Here is a 17,248-nt window from a genome sequence, read left to right on the forward strand (position 1 = left end):
TGTATTGTGCTGCAGCAGGAGTTGGATGTTATGATCCTGATGGATTCCTTCCAGCTCAGAATCCACCCTATCTGCTTGGAGGGCAGTCTGCTCCAGTTATGCCAGGCGTGGCTGCTCCCTGGAAAGAGCCATTTTGCAAGAAGTGATTGTAGTGAAGCTTTGTGCTGCCTTCAAGGCTTGTTTCCAACTGCTCTAGTAAAGAAATGGAAAACACACCTGTGCATAAAGTGCCAGGCTCCAAAAAGCTTGGGTCCTAAAAGTGGGCAGTCAGCTCCATCTGGGTGGAGATGTGCTGGTGTTCACCTGCAGGTGCCATTTCACCTGCCAGCACAAGTAAGGACACTTCCAGCAGGAGCTGGGAACCTGGGACACACTAGGCCTGGAGAAACTCCCTTCTTGTGGCCAGACTCATGGGGGCCAGGTACAGCAGCAATGATTGGGGGTTTCTGCTGTTGTCCTGTGGCCCCCCAGGACCTGAAGAAGGCTGGAGGCACCGTGCAGAGGCATGCAGAGTTTGCAGGTGCCCCTGGTGCATTCAGAGCTGCATTTCTTTTCCCCAAGAGAAGTGTTGTTGCAGTGTGAGCCTATTTCCTGTTTTACTTCGGAGTCCCTTCCCAGGTGTGGCAATACCCCTCTCCCTTCCCTCTTGCCCCCTTGATGAGTGAGTTCTGTCAATCAGGTTTAGCATTCCAGCAAGGTCATCGTGTGGTTGGTCAAGTTCAAAGGATGCTCTTCAGGCCTGGGGTCATTGGTCTGTCTAGGTGTCATCGTCCCCTGAGACCCTCCTCCTCCCACCTGGTTGGTGCTCACCTGTCCCTTCTCCTCCCCCTGTCCCTGGGCTTAAATTCAGCCAGGACCATGTGCTCGGGATTCTGTTGGAGCTGTTACCAAGATTCAGGTGTCTGTGACCATGGAAAAAGCTCTGGATATAAACCCTTCAACAGAATCCGTCTCCTTTTCCTCTTCATTCTTGCCTGAAGCCCTTCCACCCGAGGTAAACTGAGTTTCTACAAGCCTGGGTTTGTTTCAGTGCCCAGCTGCAACATCCAGCCACCCAAAAGTGTCTCTGAGGTGAAATACCACAGTTGCTGCCTTTGGCCCAGCAGCAAGGGTCAGACAAGCCCAGGCGCAATCTGCCTGGTAATATTGGGATCTTATTCCAATACAGTGTGACTTTCTAGGGCATGCTTAGGCTCAGCTTTTGTCCAAATGGTTAAAAGAGAAGGAAGGGCGTTTGCAAGAAGATGTGGTCAGTGGAGGAAGAGGACTGGGGTTAGAGCTCAGCAGAGCTAAGCTTCCTGCTGACATGGAGACAACATTGTCCTCCCTCAGCACAAAAAGGGGCTGCTCTTGTCCTTGTCCAGTCTCTGCGGACACATCATGGAGTGGACTACGCTTTTCTGTTCTCATCTTTTCAGTGTGCCAAGCAGGAAAGCTACCTTTACAGGACAGGGCATCATCTGGCTCAGAAGGAGGGCCTGTGTACGCCTGCGTGTTTTTGCAAAAGTAGTATTTGTTGAAAACAAACATGTGTTGTCTCTGTCAAAGAATGTGTAGCTCCTGTAGTGGTGTAAGGTCACTGTAGCTGAGGTCCAGGTTCTCATGTGCCATTTGGCCCTCTGAAATTTTTCATCCCTGATTCTACTGAGCAATTGATTGACTTACTAATATTCAGTATCCAGGTGAACCTTTTGAAATGGCACGTATTCTGCCCCAAAATGTGCCTCCCTTCAGGTTGGGAGGCACAAGACACAGATTAGGCTCCCAAACCCAATCCCAAACCTAGCAAATAAACTTCATTAAGGAACCTGAGAATAAGAGAATAGACTCAAGCCCACTTTACATGCATTTCAATCTAGTAATAGTGCTCACTGTTTTATTACTTTGGTTAAACATATACAAACTGAATAATCAGAAAACAGTTGCATGACACTTATATTCCAAACTACATTGCTCAAGGACTTCCTCAGAGGCAAAATTTGTCTCTATAGCTAAAATATCACAGTCAGCAGAGAGGCAAAGACTTGAGATTCACAAAAGTGGTTAGGAATATAAATTATCACAATATTTCCACATACATTATTTTTCCTGCAATTCTCAGTTAAAAATGTTTCTAAAAGTAATAAATATTATTAAATAACAATTGTACAATAAAACTTCTTTTTACAGCAAAATAGTCACTTTTTAGTTTTGTTGTTGCTGCCCACACAATGCAAAGAAAAACATTTACCTCAAAAGAAGAAACCTAGCTTCTTTCAAGTTTTAACTTGACTTTAGGACTTTACTAAGAAGCAGTTATCACAGCAATCCAGACAAAAAGGACACAAATATATACTAATTATAATCTTCACATTCTTCACTTAATAGAAAATTTCATGTAATTTTGAATTAATGTATGCCTGGGTGTGTTTGATGTCTTGTTCCTCATGGAAGAAGCAGGAGGACTGTTGGAAAAAGCTTCCATTTGACCTGGACTTTATTTGATCTTCATGATAGCTACATAAAGTGTAACTCTGCATCTTAATCTCAAATTCTGAGGCTACCTTTGTTTTCTGAGTCATCTGCACTCTCTCTTACACAGTAGGGTAGCAGAATGAGTCACCTAGTCCTAGCTTCTTTCTTCTTTTGGTTTCCATGATCTGTTGTGTTGTCAATCAAGGTTGAAACACTCTCTCTTTGTATGATGCTTTTGCTAGAAATGTGTAGCTCTGAAATATTATCCCCATTACTGAGACAAAAAAAAAAAAAAAAAAAAAAAAAAAAAAGCCCTGCATTTTCTCCCTGGAAGCCTTAGGAGACGTTTACTTTGGAGTGTGCAGAGGAACAGATCAGGGCTTGTGAACATAAATGTCTCAATAAGAGATGAGCAGTAGGCTTTGTATCCCCAGAGGTTCTGCTTTAACTCTATCAACCAATTAGCATGCTTATAATTTGGCAACAACTCTCCATTCTCATTAGTGGCGTAAATGCCTACTGGCTCATGTTTCCAGGCTTCACATTTCTTATCCCTGAAGTTTTCTCTCCCAAGACAGCTTTTCATTCTCTATCCAAGCCTCTGCTTAACTGCAGGAAAATTGTATGTCCATGTTATCTTTTCCATGGGCATGCCCTCATTGCAGCTGCATCGAATGCAGATATGACCAAGGTCCACAGACACTGTATGTGAGTGAGTAGAATAAGTCCAGCTGATCACACAGCACTAACTGGAAATTCACCAACTATTTTGACAGCTTTGAACACACATGAATGTGTGAAGAGTGAAAACCTCAGCTTGAGCAAAAGAGACCATGTAAGTCAAAGTGGTTTTGACAGCACATTAATGTATGTCTGAATTTAGACTTTATGCAGACATATTTTGAAACTGTAGACAGATAAAAAGGGAAGTATGTCTCTTACTTCATCTTAGACTTCATTTATGCAAATATGGATTATGGTTTACTTAATATAAATTCTTGGTTCTACTTACTTTGGATAAACTTTGGAAGCCAAGAACAAAGTCTTGAAAGTGGAATTTGTAATCTTTTTTCAGAGTATTCACAAATTCCAAATATCCCTCTGATAACTGCAAATTTTCTAGAAGGTGGAAAACTTTGCTGGTTATCAAATGTCCAAATATGCATCAATTTGGTTATTAATGCATTATATCTGGTATCTGGTATTGATGTGCCAGCAGTATCATTTACAGTACATTTACTACAGTACAATTTATTTTTTTTTTAATTCTCCTCATCTTACTGCATATGATGCCTGGGGACCATGGTGATAAGAAATGTGAGTATATTATTCCACAGTGTAGAAAAAATATGAATATAGGCTACAGAAAACTTAGTGCTGGCAGGTGACATTTACCAGACTCTTAAACATTTTGTTCCATTTGCACATTTTGCACTGAAGTCTTGGTCCCAGGACTATGTCCTTTGTTAAAGCTTTTATTGAATATCTGGCAGACAGGTTTTGGCAGAACCAGTGTTACCTACCATTGGGAACCCTGTAGGAAATGAAGTGGAGTGAAACAACTGTATAACTGGGCAAAAAGGCAGGCATTAAGCCATGGAAGTTGCATCTTCTCATACAGTGACCAGCCAGATATGGTTAGCTTGAACATTATCTTCTTGCATTAAGGAAAGGGAAGCTGCAATTTCTCACTCTGAGCAAACTCCCATTTGTCAGAAGGTAATGCAGTTTTCAGACTATATTTTCAGGTTTCAATGCTTCTGAAGCATATGAAATAATGAATAGTTTGGGAACACGAGTGTACCTAGATGTGCAGCCTATCACGGCCAGCAACACTGGATGAATTCTATTAGCTTAATAATTAGTCTAGATCCGCAATAAAAAGTAATCAAAATCATCGGGTTAACATATGTGTTCTTTGTTTAGTCATTGTCATTCATTCCTATAGTTGCAACACAACTGAAATCAAAACTGTTAATCAGATAGGACTCAAAACTAATGTAGACAGTCTTGCAGGATATTTAGAGTTCCAGTTCTGACTTCTCAGCTATTCACTGGAAAAACATCAAAAGATACTATAATATCACCTAATTTCAGTGATTTCTATTGAGTCTAGAAATGTTTTTCATTCAGTAAAATCCCACTTCTTGAAGTCAAGTACTGAATTACCACAAACAAATATCTTGTCCTTGAGATTGCATAAAAAATAATAAAAAATGTGAGGTATTCCAAACCAAAGGTGAACATTTTTATGCTGTCAGTTGTCATGTTTGCAGCTAACTTCTCAGCATTTAAATCTATCTTACTACCTTTACTTCTCTTAAATTGGTGGCAGTGTTGGCTCCGCACAGCAGTGAGCCCAGCCACTCTAGCAGGTTCGATTAGATCTTGGTGAAACCAGTTGGTCTAATGACAACTGGTTTGGAGCCGCTATCCAAACAGCTTTACAGTTTATTTGCCCTTTTCATAAAGGGGAAAGCCAAATCTACCAGAGCAACAGAGACAAAAACATGGCTGGATCCACAAACGGAGTACTGAGCGGCACACATGCTCCTCCTTGCTGGACAGTTGTGAGCCTATGTGGCTCCCAGTGATGTAGGAAAGCCTCTGTGCGCTCCTGTGTGGCCGGGCAGGATGTGCTGAGCCCACTGCGTGGGCAGGCACTGTCGCAGTGCAGCCACAGAGCATCCAGGCACGACGTGTGCACCCTTTGCGTCACCAGAGGATGTGCTGAGCTGGGCAAGCTGGCTGTGCTGACAGAGCAGCTCAAAATAGCCACATTCCCCTGGAGGCACGGTTTGTGAAATATAGTCTGGGAAATTCAGTCTTTCTGTCAAGCAGTTTCATTTTGTGTCTCCTTGGCACCAGCTTTAATTTCTAAAACATGCAGCTAAGTGGCTGCTAAGTTATTAAAGTTACAGCTAGGACAGTAGTAAAAAAATTAAGATATCTATTTTGGTGTATATTTAATGCCTTAAATTCATACATCCAAATCTAGTCACATTTTTGCAGGATATTTAGGAATCCAAAATGGACATAGGAAGCAGGTGGGCTTCTTGGAGACACCTAAGAGGGTTATGCAACAGACTTTTACTGAAATGATATGCAATATTCAAAGATAAAAAGACACCTTCTCTTATAGGTAGTGATATCACAGTGAAAACTTTCCAAGTCATGGCTACAGGAAGGTTAGAGCATGGAATAACAAGCATTATATATGAAAAAAAGAAGTGGCAGCTGAGAAAGTGTAAACTGGAATATGGTGAGACATGGGTAAGTAAAGTCATTTTGTGAGACTCTCAAAGTCATTTTGGTGGATACTACTTTGGCACATAAGATATGTTCCTATTTCCTTGCCACTCCCAGCCTAGTAAAACAAAATTTTAAGAACTCCACTAAACTCAGTGCTGGACTGATCTGGGCTGAATTCAGCATTTAATTGCTCTCCTTAGCTCTCAGCTACCATTCAGACCTAGAAATATCAAATAATAACTACCTTTAGTAAAATTAATCACAAGCATTTGGTTCACTAATGTCTTTGTTTGGCTTCTGGATGTCCTAGTTACAGAAACAAGTGTATTTTGACATAAGTGCATGATTAGTCTTAGGTGTCTCAATAATTTTCAGTTTTCAGATTACTCAAAATCAAACTTTCAAGTTGCAACTTCACCATATTTAAAAGCAGAAGATACAAGAAAGTTATTTCAGAATTTTAACATGATAGTCCTGCTGAATAGATTCTAAGTGAATTCTTCAGTCAGTTTCATTATGGTGTGACAAATTTTTAAATGCAGCAAATTCTTAGAACCAAATGTAACTTTAAGTACACTGTGGGGTAGGCAGGTACTTAACCTAGACTTACCCTGCTGAGTTTTTATGAATCAAGTCTGAAGATTTGATTTGAGAGACTGGTGCTAGAGAAGACCTTGGATTGTTGAAGGCTAAATCTTGACTCTGGCACAAGCATTGCATTTACAGGAACTGAGTCTATTGAATTTGACTCATAATAAGATTCATAGAATGGGAAAATAACTTTATATAATGTTTAAATGTGAACAGTACGAACATCCCTTAAAGCATTTCCCAGTACCAAAAGTCAAGGGCATTGCTGCCAGAAATGTGTCTTTATTGTCTGTGTGTTTTTTAAACTTCATATTTAGAGAAAAACAGTATATTTCCGATGCCTATCACTTGCTGAAGGCCAAAATGAAGTTCTGCTTTGGCAAGTAAATGCAAGTGACATCATTTGCAAAACTGATCACTGAGTTCAGATAGTTTTCACTGCTTACAAGAAGAAAAGATTTTTCAGATATGTCTTTGAACAGTCATGTACATCTTATATTAAGCCTATTAAACACAAGTTATTTGAACTTGTCTAATCAGTATGCAACATCTCGTTTGAGACTGTTAATTCAAGGACACCTAGATCTTCACCATAAGCAGAGAACTACTCATAAATAACCTTAGCACTGAAATTAAAAAATTGAAGTTACAGTATACTGTTACAATATCATTAGAAAAATCTAAGCACACACCTCGTACACATAGAGATCACACCAAATCATTGTTAAAGTCAGATACAAATGGTTTGAATAGCATCATATAAGAATTCAAACTTGACGTCAGAAAGATAAAATCCTTTTGATATCAGTGACAGTGAATAATGGTTTTAAAAAACATTTTATGCTAAATTTCTGAGTTGGAATACTAGTTACTGAATTCAGATTCCTTCCATGGTTAACTAGCATAATCCATCTGTAATCCCCATAGTTGTGCTTCTTAGGTAAAATCAGAAATAAGATTTGTAATATTAAATTTCTCAAGAAATTGAGACTGCTGAAATTATTTTTTTATCTGAACAATCACACTTGTTATTTTTCTTTTGGTAAAAACACATGGCACAGAAGATAGTTTTATACTGTCAACAGACTGACTGGAAAAATATAAATATATACTGTATTTTTATATATAATGTGTATATACACTATCAACATTCACATTAGAGAATCTGAACAATTTTGTTGAAATTACTTTTAAGAAAGGCTTCTGATGTGATTTCCTGTCACATAAAGCATTGAAAATGTTCAAGTGGACCATATGAAATGGGACCTCTTAAACTTAAATAAAACATACTTCTGAAATGTATGTGAATATGTGGGGGTTTTTTAATGTACATTTTCCTTTCAAATCTGCAATTTCTACGAGTTATAGCTTGCAAGCTGCAATAACTAAAAGAGTTATCTGGAGTCAGTGTTTTCTTTCAGCAGGCTGTTGCAGGCAGAGTTCACTCACTGAAGAAACTATAGGCAAATTATTCTCAAGGTGATAGTTGATGAGATGACTTATGCTGTCAAAGACACGATCTTTTGTACGAACCTTCAAAAAAAGATGCAAGAAGACAGATTAAAGAGTAAGGTACTTTCCTTAACACTAAAATTATCAAAGAATAAAATGACAAAATCATATTTTAGAAACTGGTCTCTCTTCCATCAGAATTGGTGGAAATTTGGCGCTTATGCAGTGTGGCTTCTGTTTTCTCTCTCACTCCCCCTATTTTCACCAAATAGATATTTTGCATGCAGTTCAATGGACCAGCCGACCCTTATCACTCTTTCTGAATAGGTCTGCTTGAAAACATCTCTTCATGATTTTGTTTCACTGTAAGTCAGATTTTTCTTCTTCAAAGGACTATCTACTTCTTTGAGATGTTTGTACCTTTTTAATTAGAAAGAGCTATCCTGCCAGACATGTCAGAAAACAGCTTCTTCGTGCACTTCAGCATTTTTGTGCTTTTCTTCTTCCACTACTCAAAAATTCCCTTCCTAGAAAGTGATCCATCCACCATATGTGCTTAGCTTGGGTTTGTCCTATGCTGCACATACATCCCCGTGCCTTCAGAACTGAAATACTTCAGGGCAGGAAAAATCATTTTTCCAATCCACATGCCAGCGCTCTGTAGCAGCATCCTGCTGGTATGCAATATTCCACACATGACAGGAGGAAACTGATATTGCAGGATAAAACAGTCAGAATTATCTGAACCCCAAACAAATCTATATTACAAAGCAATCTCTAATCATTTAGCCACATGTCCACAAAACATTTCCTTCCTGTTTTACAAATGAGTTAGGCATACAACTGCTACAGGCAGAGCACAGGTCTACCTCAAGCAAGCATGTTGCACTAAAACTTTGTGTAGGGCTGGCTCTACACTGCCTCAATCAAACACCTGTGAGCACTGTTCTGACTATGAAATATTGTTTATTTTCCTTGATCTATTCTCAGGAAGAGAGAAAAACTTGTGTTAAAACTTTCAAAAGTCATCTTATGCTGTGGTGGACACCTCTCCTGAAATAATTCAGTTTCAACATTAAGTTCTGTAAAAATTGCTAGAAGTTTAACACAGTATGTCACAGGATTAAAAAAAAAAAAAGAAAACAAATAACTTTGATGGTATATGATGTTTTCTGGTCAGTCTACACATAGTTATATCATTGAAGGAAACCAAAAGGCTCTCCCAATTTCTGATGCATTCTGCTTTGAAATGTCACTGCCTCTAAAATTAAACTATAGTTTTAAAATGAAAAGACATCTTTAAAAAAGCACTAACTTTACTTATCTGTATTCTGAGATGTCCTTACCGTAAGTTAGACACTCTACCATCACCAGAGGTCTAATTTTAAATGTAGAAAAATCCTGCAATCCTCCATTTTAAACATCCGTTGTCTGAATGAGGGATCTCTTTTTCCTAGTTTTACTCTTCTGTTAGCTGGATGAGAGCAGAAGCAACTGGACAGTTAACTCTGCTCTGAGAAACACCCTTAAGACCTGTTACGTGTCACTGGGTACTGTGTGTGAAATAATTTTCAGGCAGCCTTTGTGTGAATCAGTCTTCAAGAACAATCCCGCTGAGACCATGCAGATGAAACGCGAGCCGCTGGCACGCTGTGGCGGCTGGCCGCAGACTGGCATGTTATTGATGATTCTCCACTTTGACAAGCTGCAAATAGGGCTGCTCAGAAGCTGTGTCAAGATCCCACAAATCGTACAGACAGCACAGCTGTCTGTAAGCAACCACAGTTGCATAAAATCAGTGTTCCGGAACAGTGTCTCCTGAGCCAGGCGTCTCAGAGCCATTTGGGCCATGATGATACAAGCAGGCTGTGGGAAGGATAGGTGCAGACAACAAACAGGTCCCTAACCAAGGAGGTCAGCAAATTAGAGATGCACTAGAGGTAGAGCAGCAAAGATGGGGGAGCCTCTCCAATCTGCACAGGAAAAAAATGCCCTGGAAGTCATCACAGGACCTGAGTATTCCAAGCCAGTCAGCACTGCAGCAGAGGGGGACACAGCATTCCTGCTCTTGCCAGGTCACACAGCAGTGTTTCCCATGCAGTAGCCTGTAACAGCTCTTTGTGGGTTCATGAGGAAAAGAGAATTAGGCTACCTTGTTGCACGAATCACAAAACTGTTGGCAAATTTTAGCAAAGGAGGCTGCCCCTCAGAGGCATTAAGCCACTCCCCTGGGCTGGTGTACCCACCAAAGCCAGGACTAGGAAACTGGCACCTCAAAAGTGCAAAATCATTCTTTGACTGGCCTCATGTGGCAAATGTAACTAATTGCAACAAGTACCATGGACGCTCCTCACCACTGCAATTGGGACTCTGCAGGACTGATGTGATCCTGCCATAGCTTTCTCAGCTCAGATGCCAACAGGCCAACTCCTTTATGGGAGATTCTCACTTACCTTGGGGCTGGTTACCTAAAGCTGTCCTTTATAGAGGAAAAGGAGTTGCCTATTTGCAGCTACCAGGAGCCAGGAATAAAACTCATGACAATGATTTCAATCTCTCTGAAGGGTTTATGCCTCCGCAGAAGCAGGACAGGACAGCTAGAGAAAACTAGAGCTCCCTTGCCCCCTCTATCCTGCTGTGGGGACGGTCCCTTCACCAGCTGAGGGAGTCTATTTGCAGCAAAGAAATGGAACAGGTTTATCCCAATTCCCTCCTGGGCATACATGCAGAGAAACACAGAAGGCCTGGTCTGTATCCCAGGTAACAGAGAAGCCAAGGAGGCTAGCCAAACCTCCTTCCTTTAGCAAGAATGCTGAAGAGGCTTAGCTGCACTTTTGACCAAGACCGCAACAGTGGTCGAAGTGTCAACTTGCTTGGGAATCAGGTCCCTAAGGCTCCCTGCAATGTGCAGAAATCACGTGCTAGGTCTTCTGCTAGGCATCAGGGAGAGAATTAGAGATGTGATGGCACATCAGAGATATGAGGTGGTGCTTAGAGTAAGGTGTGAATAAGCTGTAAAGAAGTTTAAAGGCATTTAGAGAAAATGAGTAGAATCAGAAATCTCATCTGTTAGTGAGAAGTCAGTGCTTACAGTTCCTTCTGGGTCCACCAAAAGAAGATGCTTGGCTTGTCCTTTGTGCATGCCTGTCAGCACATAAGAGCCAGGATTCGTGGTACTCTTCCTCACAAGGAAATCTCCACATTTCTTTAATAGCTGTTCTGCTTCTTTCCTGCTCATCTCTCCTTGATACCATGGCTCTGTACTCAGCTCCTCAGCTTCAGTCCGGACAGCTACTCTGGATAAAGGAGGACTGGTGCATCCCGTGGAGGTGGATTTCTTCAACATAGCCTCAGATGCTTGATTCTTGAGAGCATCTTCAAATGGTCCTTGTTATGAAAATAGTAACAAGAGCAGGATCATTCAGATGTAAATCATGTAGCCAAATAGTTATTTTCTGGTCGTTTTAAACTGGATTTGTTTTGCATTACAACCACTTCTGTTTATGAAAAAAATAAGGGAAGAAACACTAATAGACTTACTGATTTATATAATATATTAAGACTGAGGAGTGTAATGTGTTTAAAATATATATTATGCACAGAATGATACTGATAAAAATCAGGCTGAACCTTGGCAATATTTTTTGAAAGGTACTGGTTTATTTCACTAGTGGCTATTGTCAACAGCTGTATTTATACAATCTGGTAGCAGGCAAATCTTTCCTTCAGTCTTTCTAGGTATTTCAGACAGTTTAATTTCAAATAAATTACATAATAGGGGTACCTAACATAATTATGCTCATATCTGGTCTCTGTTCAAACAAGTCATTCATTTAAAAATTATCCATTACTGAGTCTCCAGCCCAAGGCTATGTCTAGTGGGGAACATTCACCCTCAACACGCAGCCTACTCCTAGCCTCCATCCAGGAAGAGAACAAAACAGACACAGGTTAACACATTTAACACCATTTGCCTAGTTAAAACCAGCCTTGAGGAAGCATATTTTAAACCTCAGCTAAGTCCTGAACTCAGTGCAACTCTAGAGTTGAGTAGAAAAAAGTTTCATTATGGATCCCAACAATCTTACAGAAATAGCAAAGAGGGTGCATGGGGTGCTTTGTTACATGTTGTTCTGACCTCTTGGAAGCTATTTGCTATTGCAAGACCTTCATCTGGCCCACCAGTACATATCAAAAAGAAATGTTGTTCTGTGTCCCTAGGCTTACAAAAGGACATCTAGAGAGCAGCACAGTGAAGCGATATGCCAGCTCTGAACAGATTGTTCAGATGCAAGGAGTACAAGGCCCTGTTTGCATGGGGCCACAGAGGCTAGTTTAGCTCAAAGAAAAAGGAAAAATATTGTGCTGTCACTGTTTATCGATATCTCAGCCAGCTATTAACAGTAGTTTACAAATGTCTGCACTATACCACAGTCTGCATGGAGCCCAACATAAGTTTATCTCAACAAACCACCATCTTAGGGCTAATTGGCACATTTTCTAATGCTACTTTTCTCTGATATTCCAATGGCTGATAACAGCTAACATCCCTGATTTCAAACAGCAGATTTTTCTCCTTTCTGATCTATATTCGCAGATAGATACTCTCTCCACTTCCTTCCTTCCTCCTTTCTTTCAATTGAACACCTCACTGAGCTGTGGAAATAGAGCCATATCTCAGCAAAAACATGCCAGGAAAATAGTTTTTTCCTACACTAAGATAACAGAAATGTAGATACTTTATTTTACAAATAATTTTTTAGGCACCAACTTTGTCTCACTGCCTTTTAATTATGTGAACTGAATTAAATAAAGCATGGATAAGCAATTTATTTGAAGTAGGAAGAGTAAAAAAACCCAAGAAATTTTTCTGTGCATCAAATGCTTTTACTATTTCTTCATCTTATGTATCTTCTCAAGGCTGTAAACAATGTGTATTAGTAGCACCACTACCAAACTATGTCTGACACTTCAGCTGTGGTTTTGCAGCTGTGGTGATGATTCTGATCTAGGAAAAGCTGCCTTCAAAGTTGGAACAGATAGGACAGTAGGCCTATCCAGAGTAAGAGGTAAGTCAGTACTTTAATTTCCATGCTACATTTCTTGCAGCACAAAGCTTTTCCTATATGCATTTACTTCCTCACAACATACTCACAGGACAGGCTGAAGACAATTTTCCACCCATCCATACTTTACTTCACAACACCCTCCTTTACTTTCTTATATGGCAAGCTTCCTGATTAATTTTCTTCTGACATAATTGCCTGTGATGTCAAGGACAACATGGACTGCAACTAACCTTAACTCAGATGTTATACAGACTAGCTCCAAGTCTTCAGCCACTCTTATTTTAGTTCAGTCCAATATGAAACCACAATGGATATTAAAATTCACTATAATTACACCAGGAACAGTAAATTTTGAAAAGTTTTTCTTTCTTTCTTTTTTTTTTTTTTTAATACAGAACTGATGCATAAATATATTTGGTCACTTATGAGAAAGTAAGCAAATAGGAAGGGAACTCACTCATGTCAAACAGATCCTTTCCTGGGCTGCTTGCTTGCGCATCCTCTGCTGTTCCACAGAAGGCACTTTCAGCATCTGCCTGAAGTGCCAATAGATCTTCTCTATTTATGTGCTGGGTGTTTACATATATTGGCAGCTCTCCAGTTGGTGCTATTTCTGATTTCTCTTCTGACATACTACAAATATCCAGAGATCCTAGAAAAGTCAATACTTTTTTTGTGTAATCGACAGAACAGTGTTGACCAATTATCATCACACCACATCACCACAGGTTTAAAATTTCCTGGATCGGGAGATAGAAAGTCAATAATTGCTGGATCTAGTAGAAAAGTGTTAATTAATGGATTCAGAACTGTGTTTCAATGAGGGTATGGTGGGGCTATTTCCCAGGGGGAAAGGAAATCTTTGAAAATAAAGACTGCAAATTTCAAAAATTATATTCTTTTGGGGAGTCATGAGAGAGGGAGAAGGTAAAATAAAATCCTCAAATACGTACATATTAACGATAGGCAATATATTCTGGCCTTTGAACAAAAGTGTTCCTAGAAACACAGTAAAGTTATTAGATAAAGCTGGATGGGGTGAAATCTTTATATGTGTTCTGAAATTACTTGAAGTTCAAAGACAACAAAAGGAACATTATACACTATTTGCTATTTGTTGAGTAGAGAAAACTGCTTCACATTTTGAATTAAAATTTTCATTTAGGCTTTTCATTTTAAAATTCTATTTTGCATACCCTAGTGGGTCACATTCTCAGAACAGATCATGCAGGAGACATGGGTTTTAAGATATAGAAAGTTAGAAAGCTGAAAGTCTGGGTAATTCTATTAATTAACTGCTCTACAGAAGAAAATATTTCATGAAGATCTGCATTTAATAATTTATCCAGAGGTAATTATCAAATGCTTTTCACTGGTATCAACACTAAAACTCAGACAAAGGGAACATATCAACCAAGTTTTGTTCATTGCCTTAAGGCTTTGAGGCACTAGACTTTCACATGCTTTGCCCTTCAAGACCACTTGCAGTATTACCGCTAAAAGTAGCAAAACTCACCTTGTTTAACAGGCCCATGATGCCATTCTTCACTGAATTTTTCTCCTAGGTGATGGCTCTGATAATAAATTTGCTCTCCTCCCATTCCTGATGCAGACTAGAATGGATACATGCGCAAGGAATTTTTAAATTGCCTTTAAAATGCAATTATTGTAATATAATTGTATTTTAAAATTTAAATTTTAAATAATAATAATAATAATAATAATAATAAAATTGTAATGCACACATTACAAGTGGCTCTGCCAATTTCTTTGGACATATTTTATGTACCCTCACTCTTCCTTTCCAATTCATCATAATTTCAAAATATATATATATCCCAAATGCATTTGTTTAAGAGTAAGATATTACCAGTGACCTTCAGGTGTTCTTCCCTGGTTTCTGCTTTTAGTGACCCCCTATGATACCAAATGATGGATAATATCTTTAGTTTGTACTCAGGCAGTGAGTCAACCTGTTACTGGGAGAAGCGTTCCGCACAAACACATGTGGGACCAGAGAGAGCCCCAACACCATAAGCTGAAAGATTCACATTGGTACCAGGGGACGAGGGGACTTGGGGACTGAGGGAAGCATGCTGGCTACAGACAGTACTCCTCTGGTTTAAGCAAAGTTATGCTGGATCTGAAAACACCTCTTAGGAGTCTACATTGATACTGCAGTCAAACTTCCAACAGGAGTGTTGGTAGAAATATTCACGCTGACCTTAGTTCAACATGAAGTGGAAAACCTACCTAGGAACTTGGCTGAATACTGATCACTCCCAAGTCATTAACATAATGAACTGTTAGTAATGGCTGCACTAGATTGTTTAAAGGATTCTGCATTAAATCATTCCCACTTAAAGTGCACTATTTGATACTCTCTGAAGCAGACATGATTTCTGCAAATGTAGTAGCCCCTAGTGGATTTCTGTTCCTTGAACCCAGTTAATCTTTTAATACCATGAGGATTTCACCTCCTTTAATTTGTTCTGAACCTGCCTAATGTGTTGCCCCCCTCAATCTGCAATGGCCATTCAAATGGAAACTGGCCACACAGGATAGGCTGTGAATTACAGACAATCCCAAGGTATCCACTACAAAACACGTGTCTTTTAAAAATTTTGGATCAATCAGCAGGAGGGTAGAAATTAAATTATACTGACCTGAGCTGTGTCTGCAGCCGTGAGAAGCCTTGTTTTGAGCCTGGCATCAAGGAATCCGCCAGGGGGAGGTATTTTATTTGGGATATTGTTGTAATAGGGATGCTCTGTTGCCTCGTTATCTTCCTCGGTCCATGGGTCCTCAAAACTCTGCATTCTAAAAGAAAGAGAGTGCTTTCTTTTGCCTCTTATTTGTAAAGCACTTACAGACACTTTCAGCGGGTTAAGACTGCCTGTCAGGGGATCACTACTGCATATTGTAGGGACTCCTCAGCCACCACTCTAAGTCAGGAAGCAATGATGGATCATGTGTCAAATCTTCTCTTTTTGGACAAACTGACATAAACCTCCTTTGCAAAGTACCAAAGTCTTTATGCTGAGAAGAGTGTGTTTGAACTGGGTTTTAAAGACCATTATAAACTGCATTAACAAACAACTTTATCTAATCTTAAAATAGCACTTGTAATACTATGACTTGATTGACTGACTGGGTTCTAAATCTTTAGTTATGATTGCTCTATTACCAATGTAATTCTGCAAGAACCTCACAAAGTCAAGAGATGTGAATAAAATGCATGCTTCCAGTTTAGGATAGTAGCATTGTATATTCCCTATATAACCAGTTTTGCACTGATATAACAGATTACAGAGGACAAAAGTTCACTAGGGTTTCTAGTAATGTTAGTAAGCACATAGCAATCCATGTCTCTAAAGAAAACAAAATGCTATATCCCAGTCTTTTGAACACACACAAGGAGAGTTTGTATCCTCCAGATATCAATGCAGTCAAACCTCCCTGCAATACATCACATTCCTAGAAACATCACCCTAATATGAGAAATACTGGAACATCATTAGTCATTTTGGAATCCCAGCAGTCTGACCTACTCAATCTAAACTGACACAGCTGCTGTGACAGTAATGAGGAAATGGCACAAATAACAACCATTCTTGGCCATCCATCTCTGCCTACTAACTACAGCACAAAACACATGATCATTTCAACATCATTGTGAAATCCATATTTAGCCCATCTTAAACTGATTGTACTTCTTCCCTGTTCATTAGATAAACACTGTAACACTGTTTCGCTAATACAGGAGAAATAATTTTTAAATATTCAGGTCCTGTCTGTGCCCAGCAACATTGTCCACATTTTATCAAATAAATTGAAAGCTAAAGAAGGTCCTTTACCTGTCTTCTGTGATTGCACTCACCTATCAGATAAAGTAGGTGTCTTAGAGGGGCACTGCAAGTACTGCTTAAATCGAAGCTCGAAAGCTTGCCCTATGGTGCTGATGACATCCTGGGCCAGGCCATCACAGCATTCCAGTATATGACAAGCTAAATGAAAAAGATTGACACATGCAAATCACTGTTTATGTCATGCTGGGATGCAATGACCTATGGCAAAACACCTACACTGTCAAGGTTAGTTGCTCTATTAGTGATGTGCACATTTCAATAAACTCCAATTCTGATACAGTGAATTTCAGGCAATCACAACTTTTTAAAGGTTACATAAAATTGCACTGATGTGTAAGTGCAAGAGACAAGGTCCCTAATCTGTTCTGCTATTTTAACAAGCCCACAAACAGAAAAAAAAACTCATAAAATGTCACTTGTTATTACCTGAATGCAATAGATTATGTAAGATTTCTAAGCTTTAAATTGAAATTACACAAATATTAATAGATGGTAATAATAATTTTTTGTTTTCCTCAGTTTAATTACTTGACTTTTATGTCTAATCACTGCGAGTTCACA

The 17,248-nt window shown here is 39.4% G+C and overlaps 1 protein-coding gene across 12 annotated transcripts in view; it reads right to left on the reverse strand.

The window, feature by feature from the left end:
- Positions 1–1,838: 1,838 nt before the first annotated feature.
- SHC3 (SHC adaptor protein 3) overlaps positions 1,839–17,248 on the reverse strand; it is a 76,146-nt gene continuing 60,736 nt past the window's right edge. For all 12 annotated transcript variants that reach the window (XM_026792901.2, XM_074533664.1, XM_074533665.1 and 9 more), the window contains 6 exons: positions 16,699–16,825; positions 15,485–15,638; positions 14,335–14,431; positions 13,276–13,470; positions 10,841–11,136; positions 1,839–7,830 (listed from right to left, as the gene is read on the reverse strand). In XM_026792901.2, coding sequence (XP_026648702.2) covers positions 7,702–7,830; positions 10,841–11,136; positions 13,276–13,470; positions 14,335–14,431; positions 15,485–15,638; positions 16,699–16,825 — 998 coding nt within the window. In that variant the 3' untranslated portion in view covers positions 1,839–7,701. The remainder of the gene's footprint in view (positions 7,831–10,840; positions 11,137–13,275; positions 13,471–14,334; positions 14,432–15,484; positions 15,639–16,698; positions 16,826–17,248) is intronic.

This window comes from Zonotrichia albicollis, chromosome Z (assembly GCF_047830755.1).
Source record: "Zonotrichia albicollis isolate bZonAlb1 chromosome Z, bZonAlb1.hap1, whole genome shotgun sequence".
NCBI lineage: Eukaryota > Metazoa > Chordata > Aves > Passeriformes > Passerellidae > Zonotrichia > Zonotrichia albicollis.